This window comes from Mrakia frigida, assembly GCF_051309035.1.
Source record: "Mrakia frigida strain ATCC 22029 unplaced genomic scaffold BDY24scaffold_38, whole genome shotgun sequence".
NCBI lineage: Eukaryota > Fungi > Basidiomycota > Tremellomycetes > Cystofilobasidiales > Mrakiaceae > Mrakia > Mrakia frigida.
This window is the reverse complement of record NW_027481243.1, coordinates 249,595-274,892: the sequence shown is the minus strand read 5'-3', so window position 1 is coordinate 274,892 and position 25,298 is coordinate 249,595. Positions and strand designations below refer to the sequence as shown.

Below are 25,298 nucleotides of genomic sequence, written 5' to 3'. Positions count from 1 at the left end.
TGTCGCGTGTGGAATCCCAACTTGAACTCATAATTCCAAGCGCTGAAAATCGGACGGCGAGGAGGGAAAAGAGGGCTGAAAGCCGTCTCTCTTCTTCCTTTCTCTCTCTCTCCGTCTCTCCCTCACGCTACTGTGTCGGAACTCCCTTTTCTTTTTGTAGAATATCATCTCTTCTGCTTTACGGATAATCTCGTAGATCGAGAGCGGAAAGAGGAAGGACAAGGAAAACGTCGTGCGATCGTTCTCGACGCGTCGGTTCCTAACTCCCTCTCTCCTTTCCCTCCCTCTTCCCTCTTCCCTCTCTCACCACAAGCTCTCTCCAACCCCAACAACTCTAGAAACCCACCCATCTGATTCTGATACACTGCAAAACTCAAGCAACCACCACCTCCTTCTCCTTCTTACTCTTCTTGCTCTTCTTCTTCTCCTCCTTCTCTCCAGCCTCTCCACCCTCAGCCTCGACAGCAGCCGCCTTCCTCTTCTTCGTCTTCTCTCCAGTCTTCTTTCCTCCAGCAGCCAGCACAGCAGCTTCGACCTCCTCCATCGACACGTCCGCCTCCCCTCCCTCTGAAGCAGCAACCGCAACGGGGACGGCGTCGAATCCGTGATCGTACCCGAACGGCTTGTTCCTGAACTGCAGCTTGGCGGTAGGTTGAACGCGAGGGGGTTTGACGGGAGGGACGTAGCGGGAGAGGGGGTTGGCGGTGGTGGGGACGATGGGGAGGGTAGGGGAGAGGACGAGGAGGGTCGTTGGGGGACGGGGGGCTGAGGGATGAACGAACGAGGGAACGACGAAGACGAAGGGAAAGAAGGGAGGAAGTCAGTTCTTCGTCTCTCTGTTCTTTTGGAAGGAAGCGAGGAAGAGGAGAACGAGAACGAGACGAAAGCGGGAAAGGAAAGGCGTCGCGACGACTCACCTTGCATGTACCCTCCCTTCGCCTTACTAGGCAGGAGAGGCTTGAGGGAAACGAGTTCCTCAGCCGCTTCGGCGGACTCGACGGACTTGAGGGTGTAGTCGTGCGTTTTGGTGGAGAGGGAGCCGGTGGTGGTTCGAGACGACGAAGCAGAGGAGGGAGCGGAGGTGATGGTGAGGTTGGAGAGGTGACGGGGTTTGAGCTGCAGGGACGAACCCGAACGAAAGAGAAAAAGTCAATACGAGCTGTTAAGGAAGGTTGTTGAGAAAGCTGGTAGAGGTGTAGAGAGGAAGGAGAGGGTGGAGGGACTCACAGAATCCGGGACTCGAATCAACCAGAGCTCCAAATTTGGGTTGTTGGCGAGACGGTCGTAGTCGAAGGGGGAGGTGGATTGTTGGATCGTCAGAGGGAGCATGTTGGAAGGCGGTTTGTATTGCCTACCAAGCAACCAACACGAAAAAAAAAGAACAACAGAAGGGGGAGGGAAGGAGGAGTGAGCTCGAGAAAGAAGGCAAAAAGGAAGTGGTGAGCTCGAGCTCGACTGTTCCTTCTTACTCACAGATCTTTGGAGACCTTGATAACAGCAGGTCGAGGAGCAGATCGTCCTGCCATCTCGTCGTCATCGTCGTCGTCGTCTGAAGATTCATCTGAAGACTCTTCTTCCTCGTCTGAAGAAATGGTGGCCTTGCTCTTCCCTTTGCCCTTGTCGACGACGGCGGGAGCGGCTGAAGGAGCGGACTTCTTGGATCCTTTCTTGGTGGTTTGAGGAGCGTCGATTTTGGAGGAGGAATCCGAGTCGGATCCGGAGGAGGACATCGTCGAGAGGAGGGTTGAGGGAGGGAGGGAAGGGAAGGAGGGGAAGGGAGCAGTGAGTGGTGGTTTGGAGGTGAGGTGGGCCAAAAGATTTCCTAATCGATTTCGACTGTTTAGGAATCCAATTTCTAAACGCCCTTTCAAGTCGCCTCCAACCGCGACCTTCTCTCCCCCTCCCTCCCCTCCTTTCGCTCCCTTCCCTCTTTCGCTCGTTTGGTCGATGTCTGATCTCGCGTCTGCTTCTCACGAGCAGGAGATGGATCCTGAAGCTCAACAGGATACCGAAGATCTCGAAGGTTACGGTAAGCTCTTCAAGTCTCGAGGGAGGAATCACCTCACTCTCTCTCCTCCCTTCCCTTCCCTCCTCTGACCCGAACTCCTTCTTCTCTCGCTTCTTCCTACAGCTTCTTCCTCCCCACCAAGCTCAACTCAGACGTCCACTCTCACTTGGATAGTGAGTACATGCTCTTTGGTTCTCAACTGGGAAGAGAGAAGGAGGGCGGAAAAGAGGGAAGGAAGGGGATCTCGTTGAGCTGACCATCCCTCCTCCTTCCTCCTTCCTCCTCCCCCTCCTTCTTCCTCTCTCTTCTCTCGTAGACATGGTTCACCTCTCTTCCTGGTCACGAATACTTCTGCGAGGTAGCTGAGGAGTTTATCGAGGACGACTTCAACTTGACAGGTCAGTTCATTCATTCATCCCTTCGTCCTCGTCCTTCCCTCTTCCTCCCACGTCCTCCTCCCTCCCTTCTTCTCGGCTCCGTCAGCCTCCGTAGGAAGGGGAACGAGCTCGTCCTTCGATCAAGAAAGCTTACCTCGAGCCATAAACTATCGAGCTGACTTACCCTTTCTTCTCGAATCTACAGGTCTTCAAACGATGGTCCCATTCTGGAAGGAGGCTCTCGAGATGGTTTTGGACGTTGAACCAGGTTTGTCCCTCGTCCTTCTTCTTCCTCTCCTCTCGCCTTCTGCGAGCTCACGCTCACCTTGTCTACATATGCTCTTCCCACTCCAGAGGACGAATCCAACCGTATCCCCGACGCTTCCATCGTCGAGACCTCGGCAGAGCTCCTCTACGGACTCGTTCATCAACGTTACATCCTCACTCGTCAGGGTCTGCAAGCTATGGTTCGTCTTTCCTCGCACCCTTCTTTCTTCGCGAGAGAGAGCTCAAACTGACTGATATCTCTTCGTTTTCGGTTGTTAACGCTCAGGTCAACAAGACCTTCGGAGCCTGCCCTCGAGTTTACTGCCACGCGACGGCCGTGATCCCCTGTGGACGATCAGATCAGCCCGGTCTCGACACCGTCAAGCTCTACTGCCCCAACTGCGGAGACATCTACAGTCCTCCTAGCAGTCGATTCCAAGGCGTAGATGGTGAGTTTCTCTCGTTTGCTTGAAGCTCGTCGTTCAGCTCGAGCTTGAACGAATCGAGCTGACCTTCCCGTCGTTCTCCTTTCTCTCCCTCCTTTCGACCAGGCGCCTTCTTCGGAACCACCTTCCCTCACCTCTTCTACCAAACCTACCGAGAACTCTTCCCGGCTCCCTTCTACTCGGCTCCTTCCTCCCTCCCTCCCCCACCCACCACGCTTTGTGCTCCCACCGCTTCCTCCTCCCAGCAACCTCCCAACTCCTCCTCTTCCACCACCTCCTCCTCCTCCTCCCCAGGAGGACCCCCGGCTCCTTCCACCACCACCACCACCACTACCCCTACGAACGTGCCCGCTTTCCGGAACCCGGACCCTCACGGCGGGCAGAAGCAGGCGTACGGGGAGGTGTACAGCAAGAAGATCTACGGGTTCAAGGTTAGCGAGAGGGCGAGGAGCGGGCCGAGGATGATGTGGTTGAGGGAACGACCCAAGGCGTTGGAGGAGCTGGACAGGGTCGATTGGAGGGGGAGGTGGGTCGGCGAGGAAGGGGACGGCGAGGGAGGGGAGGACGCGAGGGAAGGGAGGGAGGGAGGAGAGAAGGGGGATTTGTTCGAAGGAGTGGCTGGGGGCCAGGATGAGGAGGTGGAAGGGGAGGAGAGCGAGGAGGAGGAGGAAGAGGAGGAGGAGGAGAAAGGTGAGTTTTCGGAGGGAGGTTCGTTTGATGAGGTTGAGCTCGAACTGACCTTTCTCTCCCGTTTCGTTCCAGCTTCAGCACCTCCTGCCGCTACCACCACCACTGCTCCCACCTCCGCCACCGTTACTTCCTCAGCACCTACACCTTCACCGCGTCGTTGAGCTCCCTCATCGGTGGAGTCGAGGTTTCATCTCGTCCTTCGTCTCGGTTTCTCTCTCCTTTTCTTTTTTGGGCTCGCTCGGGGTTTTTCTTTTACATTTCTTTTTCGCACCTTACACGCTTTCTTTCTTTCTTTCACCCTTTTTTTTTCTTCTTCCTCTGAGATGTATCTATCACGCAACTGCTCGACCGACCTGGGAACGAAAGGAAAGGGGAGATGGGTGGTGGGCTGAAAACGAGAGTTCGCTCAAAGCCGAGAGCGTTCTACTACTACTGCTACAGACGGGGAAGGAGGTCGGGAGCTCAAAGCCTGTGTTTAAAGGAAGAGGAGGCGAGAGTGAGATACATACTCGATTCTGAGATTTCTACAACAAACGACTGCTCAACAAGCGTGACTCTCCGAAATGAGTTGAGCTCGGTCTCGACCTCCCCTTCCCTCCTCTCCCTCCTCTCTCTCTCTCTCTCACTTCCCCAACCCCTCCTCAACATGGTCTCCCTCCTCGCCTCCGTAGCCCAATGCGCGACCTCTTCGTACTCGCTCGAACCGACGCTTGAGAAACTCGAACGACTCGTCAAGCTCGCAAAGGAGAGGGATGGATCTCAGCTGGTTGTGTTCCCTGAGGCTTTCATTGGAGGTCAGTACTTGAGAAGGGAGAGGTTGGAGGGCTGCGGGAACTGAGGCTGAGGCTGATAAGATATTATATACATATATATATTGCAGGTTACCCAAAGCACTCTACGTTCGGAGCTCCCGTAGGCAGTCGAACAAAAGAGGGGAGGGAGGAGTGGTTGAGGTATCATCAAGGTCGGCTTTTCGTTCCCTCGATTTCTCCTTCGCTCTCTCCTTCTGTCTTTCCGCTCACTACAGAAAATCGTCTCCTCGGAGGCCAGCCTAAGCTGAACAAACCCTCCTCTTCTCGTTCGTTCGTTCGTTCGTTTTTCTCCAGCCGCCATCTCCATCCCCTCCCCTGCCACCGACCGCATCGCCGCCATCGCAACCGAGAACGACGTCTTCCTCGTCGTAGGGATCATCGAGAAGGAAGGAGGGACTCTCTACTGCTCCGTCGCGTTCTTTGAGCCCAAGAAGGGGTTGGTTTATAAACGGAGGAAGGTGGGTGAGCTTTTACGGGAGGGAGGGGAGGGGGGAGGGAGCGAGGACGGATCGGAGAGTTGGGCGCTCTCTGGCCGTCGAACAAGTCGAGACGATTCAAGCTGACTCGGTTTGTGGTTGGTTTTGGATGCGACGCACGCGTTCAGTTGATGCCCACAGGAGCAGAACGTCTCATCTGGGGGTTCGGGGACGAGAAGACGTTGGAGGTCGTGAAGGCTGAGTTCGTTTCGTCGACCACCACGACGACGGAGACGGAGACGGAAACGGAGACGAAGGTCGAGGAGCCTGTGACGGCTGTTCTTTCAGGGACGATTTGCTGGGAGAACTATATGGTGAGCCCTTCAACCTCCTTTCTATTGAGTGAGATTGGCTGAAACTCTCGTTGAAAGGCACGTTTCCTTCTGACTCGACATCTCTCTCTTTCCTTTTTTTGTCGGTTTGTAGCCCCTCCTCCGAAACCACTGGTACAAGCAAGGTGTTCAGATTTACTGCGCTCCTACCGTGGATAGTCGGGAGAGCTGGGAGAGTACAATGAGGCATATCGCTCAGGAAGGGAGGTGTTTCGTTTTGTCTGCTTGCCAGGTGAGCCGTTCCCTTTTTTTCGTCGTCTCCTCTGCTTTTCTAGAAGTTGATCTGATCAGTCTCTTTTTTTTTCGTCTTGCTCTCTTTTCAGTTCGCTCAGCAGAAGGTCAGCGACCTCCCTTCCCCGTCTCGCTCTCGTTCTCGTCGACTGACTCGACGCGTCTTCCCTCTCCTTTTCCTTTCCTCTCTTGCAGGACTACCCCCCCACCCAGCCCATTGGTCCAAACGAGGTTCGAGACCCCGAAGGGATCATGATCGCCGGCGGATCCATGATCGTCGGTCCTCTAGGGGAGGTTCTCGCTGGTCCTTTGCGAGGGGAGGAAGGGTGCGTGCGCTCTCGATCGTCCCCTACTGCGTTTTCTCGTTCCTCGCGACATCCAAGCTGATCCTAGTTTCTGCTTGAACGTGCTAGGATCCTCACTGCTACGCTGGATCTGGACGACATCCTTCGGGGGAAGTACGATCTCGACGTAACTGGGCATTACGCTCGGAACGATATTTTCGAGTTCGGGGTGAAGGGGTTTGGGAAGTAGATAGACTAGCGATGGAGATGATAGTAGTAGGGTTCTTATTATATTCTCGCTGGGGTGAGAAAGAGAAGGGGTTGGAAAGGGTGGAAGAGCTGAAGAACGAGGGCGATCGTATCACCCGGATCCGACGCGTCCATTCTCTCCCTACCCCTCCCCTCTTTCAAGCCCAAAGAAACCACATCGCATATCCTTCATGAATCAAATCAAACTCCTAGGAATTCCGCTCATCATACGGGTCGTATCCGTAATCCCCGTACCCGTAGTGAACGTCGTCCTCGCCTTCCCACGATTTCTGATCCCTCGACGAGCCAGCTCCTCCCTGTTTTAACCCGTACGAGCTTTCTTCTTGGAAGGCGAACGAGATCTGTTTTAAGCCACGCTTCGACGACGGGGGCGAAAAAAAAGAAGAAGGTGTAGAATCAGTTCTCGGCTTGTCGCGTCGAAGGGAGGGAGGAAAGACGAACTTGGGGTTGTTGGCTCGAGTTTCAGCTGCTTTCCGTTTGCGGGATTTTCGTTCTTCTCGCTGAGAGGAAGGGAGAGGGAGGAAGCGATCAGAACACGGAGGTGAGGACGAGGGAGGGGGGGAGTGAGAGAGAGAGGGGAGAGAGAGAGAAAGACGCGACGAACAGATGAGCTGGACCTCCACGAGCTCGAAGAGCAAGAGCGTCGATGGCGGATTTGATGTAGCTGTGACAATCAGAAAGAAAAGAAAAAAAGGAAGCAAAAAGATCAGCGAAGAGGGAAGAGGAGGAGGACGGGATGGGCCGTCATCCGAGCACCGTTGGGAGCTCGATAAGCCGGGGTGAACTTGAGAGCTAGGAGATCGGATTTGGAGACGGAGAAGAGCTTGGTAGCGTCCTGGAAAGGAAGAAAAACGAGAGGAGAGAAGTCAGGTCGCGTCGGATTTGGAGCGTCTGGAGACTGCGAGCGAAAGAACGTACTGACTGAGTGATCTTGATCCCGTTGGCGAATCTGACGGCTGCATCTCTCCACTGAGATGCCCAGGGGTCTCGAGCAGCAGGCAGCTCGCTGAGAGAGAAGGGAGAGAGTCAGCGACGATGAACGGGAGGCCGGCTCGACGAAGAGATCCAGCTCGTCGAAATGAAAGGAGAGCCGAACTCACCCAGTCTTGGACGGACAAGCAGGTAAACGACCCAGTCCTCCGTCTTGACTCCCCAGCCTGCAGCCCTCTCAGCCTCCGTCCTATCCGTCGTGAAGATCCAACGAGCAAACCTTCGCTTGTTCGCCTCCTTCTAGCTTCCAACGAGCTTCTTCAACGCTTGAAGAAAGGCCGGTCGTAGGATTTGGTTAGGTACTTGTATCCGATGGTTGACGGAAGGAGCTGTGGTGGTTAAGGCTATCTTCTCGAGGGATTGATGAAGATCCTGTGCCGAGGGATGAAGGAAAGGTGAGCTCGAGAATTCTGATTCTCCCTCCGTCTCTGTATCTATCAAAGACGTCCACGTTGAGACTCATGATACTCGCTCCCTTCCCACGAGTAAGGTCCTTCCAAGCGTGGTCCTTGCGTTTGGGCGGGACGTACTTTCTTCTTGGGAGAAGGAGGAGGTGCCGAGGGCTGAGCTTCGACTACTGGGTTCTTTGGATGGCGAGAGGTTGACGAGGATAGGGTTGGGGATAGCGGAAACGTAAGCTTCTTTCAGATACGAAGGTAGCTGCTGCTACTGATAGTGACAAAGGGCCTGCGACGACGGCAGGTGAGGGGACGAGGGGAGCGGGAGCGGGAGCGGGGAGCGGGAGGAGGAGGAGGAGGGAGGGAGACGGAGGAAGTTGCTTGTTTTCGTTTGAAGGTGGCAGCGGGAAGAGTCTGTTTTTTTTTGGAAGGAGTGGGTTGTTGAAGTGAAGGAGGAGCTTCAACCTTAGCTGTAGCTGCTGTTTTCGCTGTGCTTGATTCTGGAGGAGCGGTCGCATGGTGGTCGTTAAGAGACAGCCTGGGAGGAAAGGCGAATGTTTGTTGAGCTTCGTTTTCCTTTCCCTCCCTCCCCTTTGATCAGCTTCCCTTCAAACGACCATCAACTCTTTATACAAAATTTCTCGATCTTCTATTCAGCCTTCCCCCCCCCCCCCCCCCCCCCCCCCAATCTCTAACAACCAGTTCTCCTCTCTCAACATCATGTCCTCCGGAGCGATCCCTCGAACCCCCCCCGACCTGTCCTCCCCTCTACACACCTTCCTCCATCTCTCCCTTTCTCCCTCCTCCTCCTCCTCCTCCTCCTCTTCGTCCTTCCAACCTCCCTCCTCAGATATTCTCACCTCCCGCTCGTCCATCCCGATCACGTACGTGTCTCCCGTTGGAGAACTGCCCGACGAGCATCTGTTTTCCGTTCAAGTCCCCAGTGGAAGCGCAGAGTGGGAGAGGATCAAGGACGAGGTGTTTGCTGCCGTTGAAGCGGCTGGAGGAGGGAAGGGAGGGAAGGTGGAGGTTCTTGGGGAGAAGAAACAGAGGGTGAAGAGGGGAGGGGAGTTCTGAAAGGGGGTTGAGTTTGTGTGGGAAGGGTAACGAGAGGGAGGGGAAGGGACGAGAGCTGCCAGGAGGGAGAGAGGTCGAGGGGACGATGCGATGACGACTTGACGAACACCGCGAGGGATTTGGCTAGTGTCTGGGAGTGAGAGTAAAAAGAGCGGGGGTTGGGATTCTCCAGAGGGACGAGGAGGTGTTGCTGTGGAGTTGGGAGGTCCTGATGAAGAGGAAGATGGAGTCGAGTCGTCGAATCCGGCCTCGTCGACCTGATTCTCAACGAGAAGGAAAGCATCTCAATCTGAAGCTCTGCACCTTCGCTTCCCATGGTAGAGCACTGAAGAGATATGCTCCGAGTCCGGAAGCTCTTTCAGAGCCAGTAGGAGAAGCGGTCGTCGCGACAAGCGGCATAGTCTATTTCCTGTCTCCGTCGTAGAACAATCTGACGGCTCCGTACCGAACGAAGAAAGCCAGAAGCGATCCAGCGATCTGAGGAAGGTACGAAGAGATGCGAGAAAGTTCAGCTCCGGAAAAAAAGAGAAGGAGGGAGAGAGAGAGCGACGAACCTGAATCATGATCACGACCTTCGTGAGAACGTCCTCTCGCATCGATCCGAGGTGGACGAGCAGGAAGCTGGAGAAGAAAGAGGAAAGATTCCTTTGAGCCACGAGAAACAGGCAGACTGAAGACGGAGAACACTCACTTGAGGATCGTGAGATTCGTCGAACTTCGTATCCGACCTCGACCGCTCGACGACAGGACTCCCTCCTTCTTCGTCTCCCTCTCCAACTTCACGAGTCGAAGAGCCGAGAAGATTTCCAGAGATAACACCGTTCGGAAGGGAGGCGGTGGTGCTGGCGAGGGAGGGAAGACGACCTGGGAAGGGTTGAGGAGTCCAGTCGATTCGTCGAGTCTGAAGTCGCGTCGGAACGAAAACGAGTCAGCAAACGTCGATGAACAAAGGAGAGAGTCAGAGAGAATGCTGACTTTGGTAGCCGGTGGCGAGGGCAATTCACGAGACCAAAGAGCTGGGGGCAGCTGAGGATGAAGTTGAAGATTTGAGGGATGAAGAAGAGGAGGAGGGTTTTTGGAAAGTGGGAGAGGATGGCGACGCAGGAGAAGGTCATGCCCGTGAAGTAGCAGAAGGTGTCCCCTGGGAAGGCTCTTGATGGGTACCTGTTAGAGTAAAGACAAACGAGAGATTAGCACGAGCGGAATCGGGGAGAGACGCGTCGAGATCGGACCTCACCAATTGTGATAGAGCAAACCAGCACAGACTCCGACGAGAGGGAGCATGAAGTAGAGACTTAGAAGATGCCTCCTGACCATCTCTTCTCCTCCAATAACCCCCAGCAAGCTCATCCCTCGGTGCTCCCAGATCTCGCCCAAGTAAGGGAGGTCGATGCGAGGGAGAGGGAGGTAGAGGAGATCGTTGGCGACGACGGAGAGAGCAATGATGAGGGATTGGGAGACCTCGATTCCGTTGATTCCAGCGAGAATATTGATCGAGTTGGTGGAGAAGGTGGAGAGGAGGGACATGTAGACGTAGTAGAGAGGACCTGGATCGGACGGGGAGGAGAACAGGGAGGGTTCAGCTTCGAGCGACGACAGAGAGGGATCGAGGCGCATACATACCGAGTTCAACAACGGTACCGAATAGACCTCTGAGACCTTTAGGCATCACCACAGCGGTGAGACCTCCTTGAGCGAAGTAAACGAGGAGGAGAGGGATCGAGGCGACGATGGGGATGGGGAGTTTGTGTCGCCAGCGAATGTCAAAGACATCGTCCAAGAATCCCAGGAGAGTCGCCGTGAGGAGAGAGAGAAGAGCCGAGAGATAGAGAGTCAACTGAAAAAGAGAGAATCGCAGACGTGGTCAGCTCGGCAGCGAGGGCTGAAAAGGAGAAGGAAGGTGAGATCGAGTAGAGCTCAAAACGTACCTCTTCGTGAGGAAACGGTCCAGTTTTTGCTGGTCCAACAGCTGAGGGTACAGTGAAAGGGTAGGGGATGAAGAGCATCAAGAGCAGAATGTAGATGGCGGCAATCGGGAGTCCCATCGACTCTGGGCTGGATTCAGCAAAGGGAGGGAAGGAAAGATGGTGAGCTCGAGCTTTCCTTCCCCACCCTCTTCCTGCTTCTCTGAGACTTCCCTCGACTCACACAAACGCTCCTCCGACTTTCAACAGATCCCTCCCTTTGAATCCCTTCGCTACGAAGGCTGGTCCAAGAGCTGGAACGACGTAAAGGCTGGCGAGGAAGGCGAGGAGGGAGAAACCGAAGGAGGCTTCGAGGGCTGGAAGCGAGTGAGGATGTGTAGAGACGAGAGGATGGAAGATAAGGGAGAGCGAGAGAGGGAGAATGATGGCTGGGAGGAAGAACGGTAGCGGGCGAGGGAGGAGTGGGCGAAGTGCTGGAGGGGCCATCTTGAGGACGCTGGCCGTTTGAAGGAGGAAGGGACGAAAAGGAAGCGAGCTCGAAGTGCTGGCAAGAGATCTCGGCCACGTCGCCGAAGGAGCAGCAGCGGAGAAAATTCTCAAGAGAGATTCGTCGACCATAAGTTCGGTTAAACAGTTATCCATCTCGCTTTATCCCATCATGCAAAACCTGAGGGGCGCAAATCTTGCTCGCCTCCTTGCCTTGCGTCGCTCACGCGTCTCTCGCCTTTGTTCCACTCCCCGAGATCTGCCAGAGGTCGAGGCATCACTTTAGAATCACTTTATGACACTTTTCTGTCAGAATCAGTCATGTGTTGTAACCATAGAGGACGAAAGGCTACAAAATTTCGAAATTATTACATGACTCGACGCGTCGAGATCATTCTCGCTCGAAGGAGTGCTACAAGATGAAGATGTGAAGGCAAGGCCGAGTGTATTAAAAAACACGAAAAGAGCGAGCCTCTTTATGTCTGTGTATGGAGTGAAGCGCGAAGAGTGAGGTGCAGTAGAACGAAGTGGACGATGAGGTTGGATACAGAGCAAGAAAGAATGAGCTGCCAGAGCCACCACTCAGCTTCTACGGTAAGAGTATACAAAGTAGGACAGAGTATGTTGTGGGAGGGAAAGGGGAACACAGAAGGTGAAACAAAAACGGGTGCGAGCAAAGCAAGGAGAAACAAACAAGGGCAGCAAAAAGCAAGGGCACAAAACAGCGAGAACGAAGCAAAGAGGAAGCAGCGAACGGAGGAGTGGAAGTGGAAGACTATACGTCGTTGGTAACGAAGTCGAGAGGAGCTGAGCATCCATTCCCGAACTGAGCCTCCCATCCTTTGACCTCCGACGCGTCTCCCCTCTCCTCTCTCATCTTCCGAGCGTCCTCCCTCTTCACACTAGCCTTCAGTCCCGACTCCCACCGTCTGATTTCTCCACCTCCAATCATTTCCCATCTCGTCCCAGCATGGAGATCCCTGTAGCCAGACTTCATCGCTCCTCGAGAGGGCAAGAGAGGAAGCGCGTCCGACGAGGAGGAGACGATGTTGAGGATGAGATTGGGTGAGTAGTACGATTGAAGGTAGTTGGAGAAAGCTTCGTTGGCGAAACGAGGGGAGGAGAAGAGGGTGATGGTGACCTTGGTTCGTCGAAGAGAAGGAGGGAGGGAGTGGTGAAGGCGGAGACCGTGGAGGAGGGCGAGAGGACCAGCTGCAGAAGAGAGAGAATCCAAGAGAAGCGGGAAAGCGGCGGTGAAGAAAAGTCAGCATTGTGGACAGTGAAATCCGACCTCATTTAGAGGACCCAGTAGTGAAGATATCCGACGAAGCGAGAAACCGAGAGAGAAAGGAAGTGAGACTGACCGATTCCTGAGCCGACGACCTCGATCGACGCGATTTCCTCTGCTCTTCCGACTCTTGTCAAGCTTCGCTCGAGGAGAGAAAACACGTCGGAGGTCTCAGACTCGAAGGAATCCCGAATGAATCTCATGACGAGGACGTCCTCGGGGACGTTTGGAAGGAGGGAGGACTGGAGGGGAACGAGGTCGGTTTGGGAGGTGAGGGAGGAGAGGAGAGCGACGGCCGCGGAGGTGGTTTGAAGAGGGGAGGGTTGGATGTAGGTTACAGTAAATTGTCGTCCAGACGAGGTAGAGGAGGTGGGTTGGAGGATCGTTGGATGAGGAGAGCATTGGTAAAGTGCGCTAGGAGAGGAAAACGAGAAGAGCGGAGTCGGTCAGGACGGGGAAGGATCGTCAGAGGTGAGCTCGAGCTCAACATGAAGACTCTTGAGATCTCTCTAGGACTCACGTTAAACGGGCCAGCCCCGAGATGTGGTTTCCCATAGGAGTCGCTGAGACATCCAACGTTGGTTCGAGCTCGAAAAGAGCCTGGGGTCGAATGGGAGCGGAGGATACGAGAGTAACGAGGAGAGGGAGGAGGAGAGCAGACGACCAGGAGGAGGAACGCATCTTTGGGTTGGAGGAGAGAAGGTGAGCTGAATAGGAAGAGGGTTGGAAGAAGGAGCAGGGATAGAAGAGAGGGCTCTTCGAGTCTAGGAGAGGAGGATGGTGGTTGAAGGTCAATTTCTTTCCTTGTTCTTCACCTAAGAAAAGAGAGAAGGGAAGCGCGAGACCTTCCCTTCCCCTCTCTCCCGCCGTCGATCGTACGCCGAGACAGACAAAACTCGGGTCCTTTTCTGAGATAATCCGATGCGCACGCACCCACGCCGAGAGGAAAGGTCAGAACTGTGGGTTAGCGAACGACTGATGGAGCGAGAAGGTGAGGGTGAGAGAGGAGGGAGGATTTGGTGAGCTCGAAGTTCCTCCTTCCTGGACGCGTCTTCCCTTCGGAAGCTTTCGAGAAAACCTTCCGAGGTTCGGAAAAAAAAAAAAAAGGGCCTCCCCCAGAAGTTCTGAAACCGTCAACAAGCTAAATGTGATCAACGACGAAGCCCATTTTGCAGCCGACGCTTGGGCTGAATCTGAATCCTCCCGACCTCCTTCGCCTCCAAACACCAACTTGAGGATGTGTCTATGACCCTCTCCACTCCTTTACCTCCTCTCCATACCCTCTCCCATCGACTCGCCTCTCTCGTCATCCAAACTCACCTTTCCCTTCCCTCCTCCCACCGTCCAGCTCTTCGCACGAACGGAGTACGAGAATGGACTCCTCTCGCTGGAATCGCTCTCTCTCGTTCGTCTCCTTCCTCGGGGCAACAACAACTCCTCTTGATCTCTCTTGGAGCAGGGAGCAAGGTCCTGCCGACATCTAAGAAGTCCAAGTGCGGAGATCTGGTCAACGATCTTCACGCTGAGGTTCTGGCAGCGAGAGGAGCGAGGAGGTGGTTGGCGGAGGAGGTTGGGAGGTGCTTGACTCCTCCCTCTCTTCCTTCAGCAGGAACACCAGGAGACCTATGGAAGTCAGACTGGATAGAGCTCAGGGCTAGGATGGATGGGAATTCTAGCAAGTGGAAGCTGAAGGAGGGAGTGGAGATGGTCATGTACGTTTCGACGTTGCCTTGTGAGCTCACCCCTTCCCTCCTCCTCCTCCTCCTCCTTCCTTCCTTTCGAGCTCGTCGAACCTCAGCTGAAAATGTTCTTCGGATCTTGCTTCTTCCCTCCCCAGGCGGAGATGCATCTACTCTACACCTCGCCAAACTTCAGGAAACTCAGGACCCAGCCATGGCAGCTCTCAAGGACGCTTCCGCTCCCTCCTCCTTCGTTCCAGGTTCCCTCGCTCGAGGTCGAGACGGCTACCTCAACTTCGGAGCTTGTAGGACGAAACCAGGTCAGTCCTCACCTCAGCTCTGATTACAAGCTCTTGTACTGACTGCGTTTTTCCTTGCTCAACAGGTCGAGCCGATTCGCCTCCAACGACCTCGATGAGTTGCTCTGACAAGCTCGCGTCGTGGACCCTCCTTGGGATGCAGGGTGCTCTTCTCTCGACCCTCTTCGAGCCCGTCTACGTATCCACTCTGGTAGTCGGAGAGATCGAGGGATGTGTGGAGTCGTTGGGAGGGAAGGAATGGGAGGAGGTCGTTCAGGCGGAAGTTTCGAGAGCTGTCGGAGGGAGGGTCGTCGAAGGTCTTCGAGCAAGCTCATCGGCAGGTCAGTCTTAATCCATCAGCTCTGTCGAGTGTCCTTTCTGGTCAAAACTTACCTATCTTTATCTTCCTCAGGCGATCTCCCTCCTCTCTACTTTCCTCACCCTCCAACGATCGACCTCACACCTCTCGCCTTCCCGTACTCCAAACTCCACCTTTCCGAGACCTTCCCTGACTCTTCCACCACCGCTACCAACACCTGTGGGCCTCCCTTCCTTACTACTCATCTCGTCATACTCCGTTCTGACTCTTTTACCCTTCTTTCAGCCATCTCTATCATCGGCTCCTCGCCAGAACGCATTGCTCAAACGGGAATCACCGTCGTCGGATCTGCGGTCAAACGAGATGCTGAGGGAGGACCTCTCTCGGAGAAGGCCAGATCAAGGATCTCGAAACTGGAAATGATGAGGTTGGTTCTCAAGATCAGAGGGCTGGAAGGGAATGAGGTCTCGTGAGTCTGCGTCGTCGTCGATTCGAACGAGACGCGTCAAGCTCACTTTCTCGCTCTTCGCTTCTTCGGTCTTCCTCCCCACCGTCTTCTTCTTCTTTCACAGATCTCTGACGTATCGACAACTCAAACACTCTGCCGAGGACTACCAACAAGCGAAGAAGGTTCTGAGACGCGGGGAGACAGCGGTCTTTCGAGCTTGGGTTGGAGCAGGAGAGGAGTGGGAGAGGTTTGGAGTCGATGGGAGGCAGGTTGATCTTGTAGAATCTCAAGAGGATAGATGAAGAGCTCAGGGTACCACGACGAGGAGGATGATCATCTTTCTCCCTCTTTCGGAACGAGAACGAGAGACGAAGGTCGAGTGAAGAAAGTCGTAAAGTCGTGAGGTTGGGGGCGAAGGACGAGAGATTAGTATATTGGAATCGAACGAGAACTAAGACGTAGTTTCCGAATAAGAGGCTGTATTCGCAGATCCTGAGGCTGTCGTGGCAGGGAGCAGATAAAAGTCAGACGCGTCCACTCTGACTAGCTTCGCGCCTGTGTACTCATGAGAATCGTCAAAAGTCGTGATGAAGAGGGTAGGAAAACCTAAATAGTGAAACTAAGGACGTATTCGAACTAAGCAAAAGATCCCCATCCCAAAGTAGGGGAATTATCAGGTCGAACGGCAGCTTCAATCCTCGTCTCCCCCCTCGCTCTCTTCTTCTCTCCGTCCGCAACAACATGCTCCAGCACAGTCTCGTACGACGGCAGACTGTCCGGTCTCGAGCTGACCGCTGACCAGCCTGAGGGGGAGTGCTCGGAAGACGACGTCCTGCTGGGAGTCGTGCGAGCGAATCTCGATTTCCTCGACGCGGCGACCTCTCCTTCAGGGATGCTGAGTCCAAGTCCGAGGGGTATTCTTGAGGCAGAGGGAGGGAGAGAGGGTAGAGCTCGACTGGTTCCTTTTCCGTGAGTGGTGGGAGGGAAGAGGTGAGGGTGGGAACCGGAGGAAGTTGAGTTCGATCTGGGAGGCGCGGTTCTGTTAAAGGATGGCGAGGAGGAGGACGCGATGTAGGACGAGGACCGAGAGGAGGTGGCGGATTCGGCGTCGGAGAAGAGTGAAGGGTTGTAGGAAGAGTGGGAGATTTGCCGAGAATCTCGAGGAGGTCGTTCGGTGGGAGGCTCACGAAGGGAGGGGAGGCGAGACGAGCTTGAGTTTGAGGAAGTGATGGAGCGACTCCGTTGACGGCTCGAGGAGGATGAAAGAGGGAGGTTCGATGAATTGGCCGAGACTGAGCCGGAGTAAGAGCTTTGACGAGGGGGAGGTGCGGGTTTGGAGGGAGAGGTTGGTCCGATTTGATCGAGGACGAGTTGCTGGAGACAAAGAGCGAGAGAGCGTCAGGTTGAGCTTGAGAACACGTAGCTAGGAGATTTGTACTCACCAAAGCTCTGATCTTCTCTTCAACATGCCTTCGAACCTCGTCCTCTGCAGAGTCAACCTCCCGACTCTGAACCCGCTTCTCGTCTCGCTCGAACTGATCCTCTCTCCTCCCTTCCCTGAAATCCGTAGCCAGCCCCGACCGACTTCCCTCTGCCCAATCACCACTTCCGCCAGATCCATCCGTCTCTGGGGAAGAGTTGCTGAACACCCACTCGTTCGACGATCTGCCGAGGGGCTCTCCCTCTCGATCCCTGAAGCTCGACGCGAAGGTCTCCACCGGAGAAGTTGGCCGACGATGGAGACGCTTGAAGTCCGGAAGCATGAACGGGATGGTGCCAGTCGAGTCCGCCGAGATCGAAGACATGGAAGGAGAGTTCGAGAGGAGGGGAGGGAGGATGGTAGATCCACTTGAAGTGCTGGAGGGAGCGGAGGGGGCGGGGAGGGAGGACGAGATTCGTTGAGCTCCAGCATCGCGAACAGCTGGAATGGAAGAGGCGTTGAGTCCTGAGAGAAGTCGAGCTCGGTGGAAGATGAAGGCGAGTCCATAAGGAGCGAACTGTAAATAGAACGAAGGAGATTTCTTATCAGCCAAGGAAGGGAGGGAAAGAGACAAAGGACTCACCCGTTCTTCGAGGCTCTCCAATTTTGAAGATACTTCCTCACTGGATCGTTTGCCTCTCTTCTTCTTGGATTCGATGTAGGTGATCAAGCATCTCAGAGCTTCGTCGAGGGATTCTCTGGTGGTCGTAGTTCGAGAGAGGACCTGGGAAAGGAATATCGAACGACGAGGGAGGTTCAGAACTTCAGAAACAGTCGAATCGCGAGTGAAATTCCGAGCGATGCAGACGAACGAGAGACCAGCTACTCACAGTGATCACCTCCAAGCGAGTAGAACCATTGAAGCTCATAGAGAAGACGATGGGAGTAGTTGAGGGTGAGGTGAGGTCGAGCGACCAAAAAAAGACCAAAGCGAGAGATTCAACGTGCGTGCTCAAACCTCGTCTTTCAGCCCATGTTGCTCTCACGAAGAAACCAACCGATCTCCGCCTTCCAAAGGTCATCCATGATCAACCCCTAGGCCCTATACCCCAACCTCCATCCCACCCCATTCCAGGACTCGGGTCAAGGTCGCGTCCTTCTGCCTCGTCCTGTCCTCGACACCAACGATCTCCCTCCACCGCTCAACGTCCTTCTTCCCCCTTCATCTCGCGCCTCGTCTCATCGAGAGTCTACAGCCTCGACCTCGGAGAGACCTTGGAAGAGGAGGAAGACTCTGATCGTGAGATCGGACGAGAGGCAAAGCGGGGCGGAGAGTTCGTAGGCAGCTTGAGGGACGAAGCGGAGGAGGAGCTGTCGATGGCGTTGAAAGGAGGGAAGCCAGTAGGTTATGAAGGAGGTTCGAGCTTTTGTACGGAGACCGAGGGACTATTTTTACGCAAAGAAAACAGACACGAACGTGAGCAAGAGACAAGGAGGGGGGAGATTCGAGAAGAGGATGAGAGAGCGACCTAGCCTTGAGGGAACGATCAAGATACGACGTGACCTCTTCGAAGTACAGCAGTACCGAGTCCGATGGAGAGAGAGACGCGTCGATCGGGTTGAAGGGTAGGATTCCCGTCGATGAAGCTGAGGGGCGGAGACGCGTTTGCGGAGGAGAGGGAAGGTGAAAGAGGTCGACCGCTGAACACGTTGGTACTGTAGGAAACTCGAGCGTGAGGTGGGAAGGAGCTTTGTCCCACGAGGAAGGAGATGGCTTCTGTCGACGACAAGGAGGGAAAGGAGGAGTTAGGAAAGGGAGGGGCTGAGCCTGGGCTTGAGCTCAAAGTTCTGCTTGCTGACCGCCTTGGAGGCTTAGATAGGTCCCAGCCAGTACTGACTACGCGAGAGACGGTACCGGCACATAGGTGGAGGCATCCAAAGGGGTTAAAAGGGAGAGCAAAGAAAGGCAAAAGCGTGATGGCCGTTGCTGATGAAAGGTGAGCTCGAAGATCCCTTCCTCCCCTCTCACCGAACGACCATGACCTCCTCAGCACGGACTCCATCTCAACCTCTCAAACTCACTCCTCTCACCTCCCTCGAACTCCGGATACGCCAGCTTGAGTTTCTCGTCTCTGGAGTTGTTTCGTCAGATGTCCAACGCGATGGGAGAAGGGACCTATCCGCTGCTGGGTCAACCAACATCGTTCGACGAGTCTTGGAAGTTCAGAACGAGCTGGAACGAGCTGTAGAAGGAAAGAGTAGCTTGGAGAGGTTCTTAGATACTTGTAAGTTCACTTTCAGTCTGCTCGTAGGACATTCAAGCGCTGAGAGAGAGGTCAAGAACTGATGAGCTCGCTCCTTCCTTCCCTCCCTCTTCCTCCCTTCTTGCTCGACGCTCAGATTCTGCCAACCTCCCCCTTCTCGCACCCAAATTCTCCCTCTCGCACCTTGGGCTCTCTTCGGAAGAAGAGTCGGATCTCGTCTCGTTGGAAACCAAGCTGGCGCTGGTGCTGGAAGGAGAGGGAGACATAACGGAGGTCTTGAAGGGTCTGGAGGAGGTGGATCTGCTGGAGAAGAGTGGGGTGCTGGGATCTGGGGATCTCGATGGTCAGTAGTGCAGTTAGCGTTTCAGTACCCGAGGTTCTTCCCCCAAAGCTCATCGCCGTCTCTCTTCCCTCACAGCCCATCACGACCTCGTCCCTCGTCTCGACTCTCTCCTGCCCAAGCATCAAGAGACTCTCTCGTCCGTCTCCGATCTGGAAGGTCGTCTAGTTCAGCTTCTCAGTCGATACGATGACTACGTGAGTTCAAGATTCTGCTCCATCTCGCTCGAACAGCAGTCGAACGCGTCAAGCTGACTGGCGTTCCTTTTCCTTCCTCCCCTGCTCAGATCTCGACCATTTCAGCAACCTTCATCGAGCTCAATACCATGGTCACTTCAGCCGAAGAGCAGGTATCTAGGCTTGAGAAGCAGAAGCGGATACGAGAAGAAGGAGGGGACTACTGAGTTTCGAGTTTTCGCTTCGTTGTTGTTCTTTATCCCCCTCTCTTCGATACCCTCTTTTTTTTCCTGCGATACCGCCTGCCTTCCCTTTATACCTAGACTACATATCGATGAACCCGTTCCAATCTCACTCTCGCAGCTCAAGCCACCGAAGAAACTCTCGCTCCAAACGAGACGCGGTTTCCTTTTCCTTTCTTCCTTTCCCGCCAACTCATGTCTTCAAGTCATAAACATAAGGCCAAAAAGGTATCTCGATCTCCGCTGCCTCTACTCCAGCAGTGCGTCTCCGTTGACAGCGTACGTCCTCCAGGTGTGCTTGGGGTTCCATCCGAGCTCCTTCTTTGCCTTCGAGCAGTCGACCAAACCCTCGAACCTGTTCTTGGACGCGGGTGTGTAGGGGACTCCAGGGTAGTGCGTCTTGATAATCTCCGCTGTAGGGGTGGTTCCGAGAGAGTGGTCGTCTCCGGCGATGTAGTAGACGTCGTGTCCCTTTCGTTGAGACTCGTAGGCGCAGAGCATTCCGTGGGCCGCGTCTCGGGAGTCGATGTAACTGGGAAAAGAAGAACGATAGAACACGAGGAGGTCAGCTTTGAGCGAGGGTGTGGAAGAGAAGGGAGGAGAGAAACGGAGGTGACGAGCAGTGGACGCGTCGAGAAAGAAAGAGAGGAAAAGTGGACGAACCCGAAGAGCTCCTTCCTCCAAACCTCCATAGTCTCTACCAGAGGGTACTCGACCTCCTCCTTGACCCACGAGATTCGCATGCTGCAGACCTTAAGCTCGGGGTTCCATCGACAGTACTGATCGGCCATGACCTGAAAGAAAACGAGAGACGCGACCGACGACGAGAAAGGATCAGCTCGTGCTCATTCTTCTTCAATCCAAATGACTTCTCCTCCTCGCCTCAGCTCAAAAATGGTAGACTCACCTCTCCCATCAGCTAATCATCGAGAAGAAGAACAAGCGAAGAAGTCAGCATCGGTTCAAAACCCTTTTATGGACGACCTTCCCTCTTCGAGTTTCTCCGCGGGAGAGAGGCGAAACGAGAGACTCACTTTGGAAAGCGAGTAAGAGTGGGAAGGGTAAGGTGGCTGAGAATCTTCGGAGACGGGCAGCTTGTCCATTGGACGAGGCTCGAAGGGGAGACCAGCGAGAGTGACCGAGGAAGCGAGAGTGAGGTTGGTGAATCCAAGCTTTCGCGAGGCTTCGAGGATGTTGTAGGTCTGGGTGATCGCAAAACGTCAGCAACGGAACTGGGAGGTTGAAGAGGAGAGAGACGGCTGAACTTACACACATAACGTTCGTCTGGAACATCACACTGTTGACGGCCTGACCAGGAGTAGGCAGAGCAGCGAGGTGAACGATTCCGATTTGGTTCGTTCCTCTCGGGTCCAGCTTGTACTTGAGATCCACCTCCATCAGAGCCTCGAGAACCTTCCCTACAAGACCAGCACATCGTCAGGTCAGCTATCGGTCGTCGTACAGAAGGAGAAAGTCGCAAACGAGCTTACCTGAGTCGGTGAGGTCGACCGTGACGAAAGCGTCGGGCTGAACGACTGACTTTGGAGGAGGAAAGAGATCCAGCGAGATAACGTAGATTCGAGGAGTTTGAGCGACAAAGTGAGCAACGGTAGCTCGACCGAGCTTGCCTGACTGTTACACGAGGAAGAAGAAGTGAAGAAACAGGAGGTCGAGATGGTCAGCTTCGTTCAAAAAGGTCAAAGGAGGAAAGATGCGAGCTCACTCCTCCAGTGATCACGACGACTCGATCCCTGTTAAAGACGGGGTTGTTCTCAAAAGGTCCTGAAGATGTTGAGTACGAAGGCATTATGGAGATGAGAAGAAAGAGCTGTTGAGGATGGGTTGGTGGGAAGTGATGGTTGGGAAGCAAAAAGAACGAGGGAGGAGAGAGAGGTCGAGGTCCGGAAGTGTTCCGCGATGAGCCCGTTCGGAGATGAGCTCAAAGGGGAAAGTGCCTCAAGAGACCGCGCGAAAAAAAAAAAACGCTGGGTCTCTTTCAGCCGAGAGGAGATCAACGGGGAAAGAAACAGCCTTGCCTGCAATGGAGGGCGAATCCCAGGAAGCTCGTGGAGGGAAGGAGGCGAGAGGAGAAGAGAGGAACCGAGTCGAAACAGCGAACAAGAGGGTTGGAGGTTTGTTGGAAGAAGCTGACAGCGACGCAAAGGTGACCCTGAGAAAAAGGTTAGGGATATCGAGGGGTCGGCTACAACTAAGTAGATGCTCTGCGAACTGCCCCTTGGGCTGAAGACACGTCGAGTCGTCGACACGCGTCGCCCGTCCTCCTTTCTCTCTCCCCGACCTTCATTTTCTTCCCTCTGCAACTTCTATATCTCTCGTCATGATAGAAATTACCCAAGAGGCCAAGGGAAGAGGTCGAGAAGAGGTTCCTTGGAGGAGAGGGAGGACTGAGCTAGTCGAGCCCAACTTCAAGACGAATCATCCTTCTTGGACCTTTCCTTCTTCTCCCAAAGGAGCTCAGAGCTCCTCTAGTGCTGCGAGACTCGAGGCTGAAAGCAAGTTAACAGACGGAAGACGAGCAGCGGATGTAATCCGAAGGTTCTCGATGAACGAGAACGAAAGAGCGAACGCGTCGAGAAAGAAAGAGCAGCGACGACCGAGCCTTTCCTCTCCCTCTCCCCCTCAGCCCTCACTCGGTCGGACTCAGGCACCACTCCAACTGATCACTTTCGAAGCCCGCTCCCACTGCGGCCAGATCGTCTAGAGATTCATTCTCATCTCCCTCCCTCCTCCTTCTCGTATCTCCCACCGTGATCCCTTCTCTTGTTTTTCCTTCGTTCCCTCGACTGGTTTATCGAGTGAATTGCTGCAGCGAGAGAACAAGCAAGCAGAACGAACACGCGAGTCAGCAAGGACGGAAGGGGCACGAGAAGGAAGGAAGGAAGGAAGGGAAAGAAAGAAGATCGGCTCGACTCACGAAATCGTCCACCCTCAACAACAGGCAAACCGTCTCGGTCGCAAGCTCGATAGCCGATGTCGAAACGAGCAGAGGCTGAAGAACGTTCTCCTCGAGGATGTTGGAGATGATTCCCTATCAAACCAGAACGAAAAGAGTCAGTCTCTTCCAAGTTCGACGCGCTCCTCCTCCTCCTCTCCTTCCGTCCTTCCCTCTCTCTCCCTCCCTCTCAACAAGTTCCAAACTCACCTTCCTAACGTTAATACCAGCAGTGATTTCTCCCTTCGCGTGTCTGTTCCTCAGCTCGGTGACGATGGCGATGGGGTTGAGTCCTGCGTTCTCGGCGAGGGTCGTGGGGATGATCTCGAGGGCTTCGGCGAAGGCTTGGAAACAGTAGGCTTCCATGCCCTTGAGCGTCTGACCGTACTGGGCGAGAAGACGGGAGACGTGAATCTCGGGGGCTCCTCCTCCGACGATGAGGGCTCTGTGAGGAAGGAGGGGAAAGGAAGAAGAGGGGGGAGAAAGAGGTTAGCGATTGAGAGAGAGAGGAGGGGAAGGAAGGGAGGTGAGATGGGAGGAAAAGAGGGAAGTGGGAGTGAGAGGTGACGACGAGAAAGATGAAGTACGGAGTGTGACGAAGGAGAAGGGCAAAGAGGAGGAAGAAAAGAAACGAGAGACGCGTCCCCCAAACTCACCTCTTCTTCACCAAACACCTCACCACACACAACGCATCGTGTATCGACCTCTCGCTCTCCTCCAGCACCAGCGAGTTCGCTCCGGTACACACAATGCTAACCGTCCTCCCCATGTTCTTCACCCCCGTAATCTTCACCACCCTCGCTCCGCTCTTCTCCACCTCGTCCACCAACTCGGCGTAACCCAGCTTGTCCTCGGTAAAGCCCTCGATGTCGGCGATGGGCTTGCAGCCCGTGGACTTGGAGATGAACTCGATCTCATCTCGCTCGATGTCCTTGACGACGAGGATCTTGAGTTTGGCGAGGAAGTGGAGCGAGAGGTCGTTGACGGCGTCTCGGAGGATGGATTTCTGGATGAGGAGGACGTTGCAGCCCGACTTCTTTATCTTCTTGCACATGTTGAGGAGGTAGGCTCGTTCCTCCTTGAGGATCTTATCCATTTGACGGTAGTCGTTGACGACGATTTGGTTGTCCATCTGTGAGAGAGAAGGAAACGAAGGGAGGAGGTCAGCTTCGACGTGAGACGAATGAGAGCTCAAACGACCAGCTCGAGCTCCAACACCATGACTTCTCCGACCCAACCCACTAGCTCCTTCTCCTCCCATCAAAAACCCATCGACAAAGCAAGAGACGAGCAAGAACGAGAGAGAACAGAAGACGACTCACATCAGGCTTAGGCGAGCTCAACTGGAACTGCACCAACGCGATCTTTGCCTTCTCCATCCTCGTAGGCCCTCCCGCTCCAGCCGAGATGTTCTGAGTCAAAGCGAGACCGTCCACGAGCTCGGTATCGTCGATGGTTCCTCCAACCTTCTTGACCATTCGGATGTCTCGAAGATCGACGTTGGTGGACGTGGGCGTAACGAGTCGGAGGACGGACGAGACGGCGATGGGAGCGAGGACGGAAGAGTATTGGGAGACGATCTGAAAGCCCAGGGAGTGTAGAAAGAGGGTCAGCTTGTGTTGGAGGCAAGGAGCCAGGAGTGAGGGAAGGAAAGGGAGGAGGAGGAGGGAAGGAGGGCTGACCTTGGAGTTCAACGAGGTCGAAGCAGCTCGCATGAGGGTCTCTCGGTCGTTGAGGTCGACGGGAGTGGACATCTCGGTGAGGTACTCGACGGCCTTGGACGATGCTCGCTGGAAGGACTCGGCGATGAGGGTAGGGTGGATACCTGTGATCCGAAGGACGCGAAGGAAAGAGGGGAAGGAAGGGAAGGGAGATCGATGGAAGGTCAGCTTCGATTCTCAGAGTTAAGCTCTCGTTTGCCCTTCCTTCCGTCTCTACTACAACACCTTCTTGACCTCCATAGTTCTCTATACACCCTCTGGCCTCGGCTGTGCCAAAACCGCGCCATAGAACGAAGGAAGGAAGGCAAAGAGAGACCGTTCGAACTCACCCTTGGTCAACATCTTCTCAGCAGCTCCCAAAAGACTTCCAGCCAGAACGACGACCGAGGTAGTACCATCTCCAGCCTCGATATCCTGAGCAGCAGACAGCTCGACCAACTACATAATCCCAAAAGGCAAACAGGAGAGTCAGCGAGGAGGGAAGGAAGCTGACCTCTCGCCGACACGTTCTTTTCGACGAGCGAGGAGATTGATGAGCGAGAGAGAGACGTACCATTCGAGCGGCAGGGTGAAGGACGGCCATGTGCTTGAGGATAGTAGCACCATCGTTGGTGATGACGACCTCTCCCTGAGCAGTTTGAATCTGTAACAAAACAATAGCAGAGGAAGAGGGTCAGCTCTCAAACGAGCCAGCACCTTCGATGCTTCTTTCTCTCCTGCTCTACTTACCATCTTGTCCATTCCTTTGGGACCGAGCGAGGTCCTGACGGCGTCCGAAACAGACTTGGCGGCGGTCATGTTGGAGAGTCGAACCTCCATGGGCTTGCCCTGGAGAGCGAGGGAGCGGAGGAAAGAAGAGAAGGAAGGGAAGGAGAGGGACGTGAACGCAAAGGTCAGCTCGCAATTCCCTTCCCTTCCTCCCTGCACAGAGAGCTGCTAGAGATGGCGAGAGCGTACCTTGTCGTTGAACTGTCCGTTCCCGACGTTTTGAGCTTGTATCGAAGCCATGATTGAAGGAAGAAAGAGAAAAGGAGGGGGAGGGGGAGAAGGAGAAGGTAGTGGGTGAGGGGAACGGAGGAG

At 54.5% G+C, this 25,298-nt stretch overlaps 13 protein-coding genes across 13 annotated transcripts; 4 read left to right on the top strand and 9 right to left on the bottom strand.

Annotated features, from left to right (window-relative positions):
• Positions 1 to 246: 246 nt before the first annotated feature.
• On the bottom strand, positions 247 to 1,195 carry BDY24DRAFT_194741 (uncharacterized protein). Its single transcript, XM_076636420.1, has one exon. The coding sequence runs from the start codon at positions 922 to 924 to the stop codon at positions 304 to 306; it is 621 nt and encodes a 206-aa protein (XP_076493142.1). The 5' UTR covers positions 925 to 1,195; the 3' UTR covers positions 247 to 303.
• On the bottom strand, positions 588 to 1,847 carry BDY24DRAFT_194917 (uncharacterized protein). The gene is made up of 4 exons (XM_076636422.1): positions 1,474 to 1,847; positions 1,228 to 1,351; positions 918 to 1,159; positions 588 to 765 (listed from the first exon to the last, which is right to left on the bottom strand). The coding sequence occupies exons 1-3, from the start codon at positions 1,728 to 1,730 to the stop codon at positions 977 to 979; spliced, it is 564 nt and encodes a 187-aa protein (XP_076493141.1). The 5' UTR covers positions 1,731 to 1,847; the 3' UTR covers positions 588 to 765; positions 918 to 976.
• BDY24DRAFT_444522 (casein kinase II subunit beta) lies at positions 1,749 to 4,127 on the top strand. Its single transcript, XM_076644858.1, has 8 exons — positions 1,749 to 2,029; positions 2,132 to 2,181; positions 2,325 to 2,406; positions 2,591 to 2,653; positions 2,740 to 2,852; positions 2,939 to 3,101; positions 3,204 to 3,788; positions 3,861 to 4,127. The coding sequence occupies exons 1-8, from the start codon at positions 1,948 to 1,950 to the stop codon at positions 3,947 to 3,949; spliced, it is 1,227 nt and encodes a 408-aa protein (XP_076493140.1). The 5' UTR covers positions 1,749 to 1,947; the 3' UTR covers positions 3,950 to 4,127.
• A 307-nt stretch (positions 4,128 to 4,434) lies between these two features.
• BDY24DRAFT_344681 (carbon-nitrogen hydrolase family protein) lies at positions 4,435 to 6,173 on the top strand (the record flags this gene model as incomplete). The annotated part of the gene is made up of 8 exons (XM_076637563.1): positions 4,435 to 4,582; positions 4,669 to 4,752; positions 4,895 to 5,058; positions 5,205 to 5,390; positions 5,503 to 5,640; positions 5,732 to 5,746; positions 5,835 to 5,965; positions 6,053 to 6,173. The coding sequence occupies 8 exons, from the start codon at positions 4,435 to 4,437 to the stop codon at positions 6,171 to 6,173; spliced, it is 987 nt and encodes a 328-aa protein (XP_076493139.1).
• A 208-nt stretch (positions 6,174 to 6,381) lies between these two features.
• BDY24DRAFT_418488 (uncharacterized protein) lies at positions 6,382 to 7,646 on the bottom strand (the record flags this gene model as incomplete). The annotated part of the gene is made up of 8 exons (XM_076643857.1): positions 6,382 to 6,515; positions 6,635 to 6,693; positions 6,798 to 6,857; positions 6,979 to 7,028; positions 7,112 to 7,199; positions 7,290 to 7,373; positions 7,449 to 7,555; positions 7,635 to 7,646. 8 exons carry the CDS (start codon positions 7,644 to 7,646, stop codon positions 6,382 to 6,384), a joined length of 594 nt encoding a protein of 197 aa, XP_076493138.1.
• Positions 7,647 to 9,060: 1,414 nt separating this feature from the next.
• On the bottom strand, positions 9,061 to 11,069 carry ALG7 (UDP-N-acetylglucosamine--dolichyl-phosphate N-acetylglucosaminephosphotransferase; the record flags this gene model as incomplete). The annotated part of the gene is made up of 8 exons (XM_076637565.1): positions 9,061 to 9,135; positions 9,213 to 9,279; positions 9,350 to 9,559; positions 9,634 to 9,822; positions 9,896 to 10,205; positions 10,282 to 10,495; positions 10,587 to 10,713; positions 10,807 to 11,069. The coding sequence occupies 8 exons, from the start codon at positions 11,067 to 11,069 to the stop codon at positions 9,061 to 9,063; spliced, it is 1,455 nt and encodes a 484-aa protein (XP_076493137.1).
• Positions 11,070 to 11,507: 438 nt separating this feature from the next.
• BDY24DRAFT_401693 (uncharacterized protein) lies at positions 11,508 to 13,159 on the bottom strand. Its single transcript, XM_076642123.1, has 3 exons — positions 12,878 to 13,159; positions 12,434 to 12,771; positions 11,508 to 12,281 (listed from the first exon to the last, which is right to left on the bottom strand). The coding sequence occupies exons 1-3, from the start codon at positions 13,036 to 13,038 to the stop codon at positions 11,845 to 11,847; spliced, it is 936 nt and encodes a 311-aa protein (XP_076493136.1). The 5' UTR covers positions 13,039 to 13,159; the 3' UTR covers positions 11,508 to 11,844.
• A 290-nt stretch (positions 13,160 to 13,449) lies between these two features.
• On the top strand, positions 13,450 to 15,780 carry TAD1 (tRNA-specific adenosine deaminase). The gene is made up of 5 exons (XM_076644236.1): positions 13,450 to 14,356; positions 14,422 to 14,676; positions 14,748 to 14,873; positions 14,940 to 15,123; positions 15,227 to 15,780. The coding sequence occupies exons 1-5, from the start codon at positions 13,603 to 13,605 to the stop codon at positions 15,402 to 15,404; spliced, it is 1,497 nt and encodes a 498-aa protein (XP_076493135.1). The 5' UTR covers positions 13,450 to 13,602; the 3' UTR covers positions 15,405 to 15,780.
• Positions 15,739 to 17,766, bottom strand: BDY24DRAFT_428003 (uncharacterized protein; the record flags this gene model as incomplete). The annotated part of the gene is made up of 4 exons (XM_076644053.1): positions 17,413 to 17,766; positions 17,166 to 17,306; positions 16,545 to 17,099; positions 15,739 to 16,476 (listed from the first exon to the last, which is right to left on the bottom strand). The coding sequence occupies exons 1-4, from the start codon at positions 17,602 to 17,604 to the stop codon at positions 15,739 to 15,741; spliced, it is 1,626 nt and encodes a 541-aa protein (XP_076493134.1). The 5' UTR covers positions 17,605 to 17,766.
• On the bottom strand, positions 17,762 to 18,457 carry BDY24DRAFT_418482 (uncharacterized protein; the record flags this gene model as incomplete). Its single annotated transcript, XM_076643856.1, has 3 exons — positions 17,762 to 17,968; positions 18,100 to 18,299; positions 18,424 to 18,457. The coding sequence occupies 3 exons, from the start codon at positions 18,455 to 18,457 to the stop codon at positions 17,762 to 17,764; spliced, it is 441 nt and encodes a 146-aa protein (XP_076493133.1).
• A 54-nt stretch (positions 18,458 to 18,511) lies between these two features.
• BDY24DRAFT_401671 (uncharacterized protein) lies at positions 18,512 to 19,734 on the top strand (the record flags this gene model as incomplete). The annotated part of the gene is made up of 4 exons (XM_076642122.1): positions 18,512 to 18,807; positions 18,923 to 19,129; positions 19,205 to 19,323; positions 19,413 to 19,734. Coding segments are annotated over 4 exons (739 nt in total), but the record flags the coding sequence as incomplete, so codon positions are not given.
• Positions 19,735 to 21,290, bottom strand: BDY24DRAFT_401669 (NAD-dependent epimerase/dehydratase family protein). Its single transcript, XM_076642121.1, has 6 exons — positions 21,035 to 21,290; positions 20,814 to 20,962; positions 20,579 to 20,746; positions 20,452 to 20,463; positions 20,208 to 20,338; positions 19,735 to 20,076 (listed from the first exon to the last, which is right to left on the bottom strand). Exons 2-6 carry the CDS (start codon positions 20,940 to 20,942, stop codon positions 19,794 to 19,796), a joined length of 723 nt encoding a protein of 240 aa, XP_076493131.1. The 5' UTR covers positions 20,943 to 20,962; positions 21,035 to 21,290; the 3' UTR covers positions 19,735 to 19,793.
• A 1,055-nt stretch (positions 21,291 to 22,345) lies between these two features.
• CCT4 (chaperonin-containing T-complex subunit CCT4) lies at positions 22,346 to 25,286 on the bottom strand. Its single transcript, XM_076642120.1, has 9 exons — positions 25,176 to 25,286; positions 24,948 to 25,046; positions 24,772 to 24,861; positions 24,548 to 24,656; positions 24,180 to 24,322; positions 23,820 to 24,077; positions 23,154 to 23,629; positions 22,708 to 22,942; positions 22,346 to 22,593 (listed from the first exon to the last, which is right to left on the bottom strand). The coding sequence occupies exons 1-9, from the start codon at positions 25,224 to 25,226 to the stop codon at positions 22,408 to 22,410; spliced, it is 1,647 nt and encodes a 548-aa protein (XP_076493130.1). The 5' UTR covers positions 25,227 to 25,286; the 3' UTR covers positions 22,346 to 22,407.
• Between the last annotated feature and the right edge of the window lie 12 nt (positions 25,287 to 25,298).

Bases quoted from the DNA above. Each gene is read 5' to 3' on its own strand.
- BDY24DRAFT_194741 (XM_076636420.1), bottom strand. From the start codon at position 924: ATGCAAGGTGAGTCGTCGCGACGCCTTTCCTTTCCCGCTTTCGTCTCG.
- BDY24DRAFT_194917 (XM_076636422.1), bottom strand. From the start codon at position 1,730: ATGTCCTCCTCCGGATCCGACTCGGATTCCTCCTCCAAAATCGACGCT. The intron at 1,352-1,473 runs GTGAGTAAGAAG...GTTGCTTGGTAG, and splicing joins ATCAAGGTCTCCAAAGATCT to GCAATACAAACCGCCTTCCA. The intron at 1,160-1,227 runs GTGAGTCCCTCC...CTTCCTTAACAG, and splicing joins TGATTCGAGTCCCGGATTCT to CTCGTATTGACTTTTTCTCT.
- BDY24DRAFT_444522 (XM_076644858.1), top strand. From the start codon at position 1,948: ATGTCTGATCTCGCGTCTGCTTCTCACGAGCAGGAGATGGATCCTGAA. The intron at 2,853-2,938 runs GTTCGTCTTTCC...GTTAACGCTCAG, and splicing joins GTCAGGGTCTGCAAGCTATG to GTCAACAAGACCTTCGGAGC. The intron at 3,102-3,203 runs GTGAGTTTCTCT...CCTTTCGACCAG, and splicing joins TCGATTCCAAGGCGTAGATG to GCGCCTTCTTCGGAACCACC.
- BDY24DRAFT_401693 (XM_076642123.1), bottom strand. From the start codon at position 13,038: ATGCGTTCCTCCTCCTGGTCGTCTGCTCTCCTCCTCCCTCTCCTCGTT. The intron at 12,772-12,877 runs GTGAGTCCTAGA...TTCCTCTCCTAG, and splicing joins TCGGGGCTGGCCCGTTTAAC to CGCACTTTACCAATGCTCTC. The intron at 12,282-12,433 runs GTCAGTCTCACT...TCTCTTCTGCAG, and splicing joins GGTCGTCGGCTCAGGAATCG to CTGGTCCTCTCGCCCTCCTC.
- TAD1 (XM_076644236.1), top strand. From the start codon at position 13,603: ATGACCCTCTCCACTCCTTTACCTCCTCTCCATACCCTCTCCCATCGA. The intron at 14,357-14,421 runs GTCAGTCCTCAC...CTTGCTCAACAG, and splicing joins AGCTTGTAGGACGAAACCAG to GTCGAGCCGATTCGCCTCCA. The intron at 14,677-14,747 runs GTCAGTCTTAAT...TATCTTCCTCAG, and splicing joins TCGAGCAAGCTCATCGGCAG to GCGATCTCCCTCCTCTCTAC.
- BDY24DRAFT_401669 (XM_076642121.1), bottom strand. From the start codon at position 20,942: ATGGAGGTGGATCTCAAGTACAAGCTGGACCCGAGAGGAACGAACCAA. The intron at 20,747-20,813 runs GTAAGTTCAGCC...GCGATCACCCAG, and splicing joins TCCAGACGAACGTTATGTGT to ACCTACAACATCCTCGAAGC. The intron at 20,077-20,207 runs GTTCGTCCACTT...TTCTTTTCCCAG, and splicing joins TGGAGGAAGGAGCTCTTCGG to TTACATCGACTCCCGAGACG.
- CCT4 (XM_076642120.1), bottom strand. From the start codon at position 25,226: ATGGCTTCGATACAAGCTCAAAACGTCGGGAACGGACAGTTCAACGAC. The intron at 24,657-24,771 runs GTACGTCTCTCT...GGGATTATGTAG, and splicing joins TTCACCCTGCCGCTCGAATG to TTGGTCGAGCTGTCTGCTGC. The intron at 22,594-22,707 runs GTGAGTTTGGAA...CTGGTTTGATAG, and splicing joins CTGGTATTAACGTTAGGAAG to GGAATCATCTCCAACATCCT.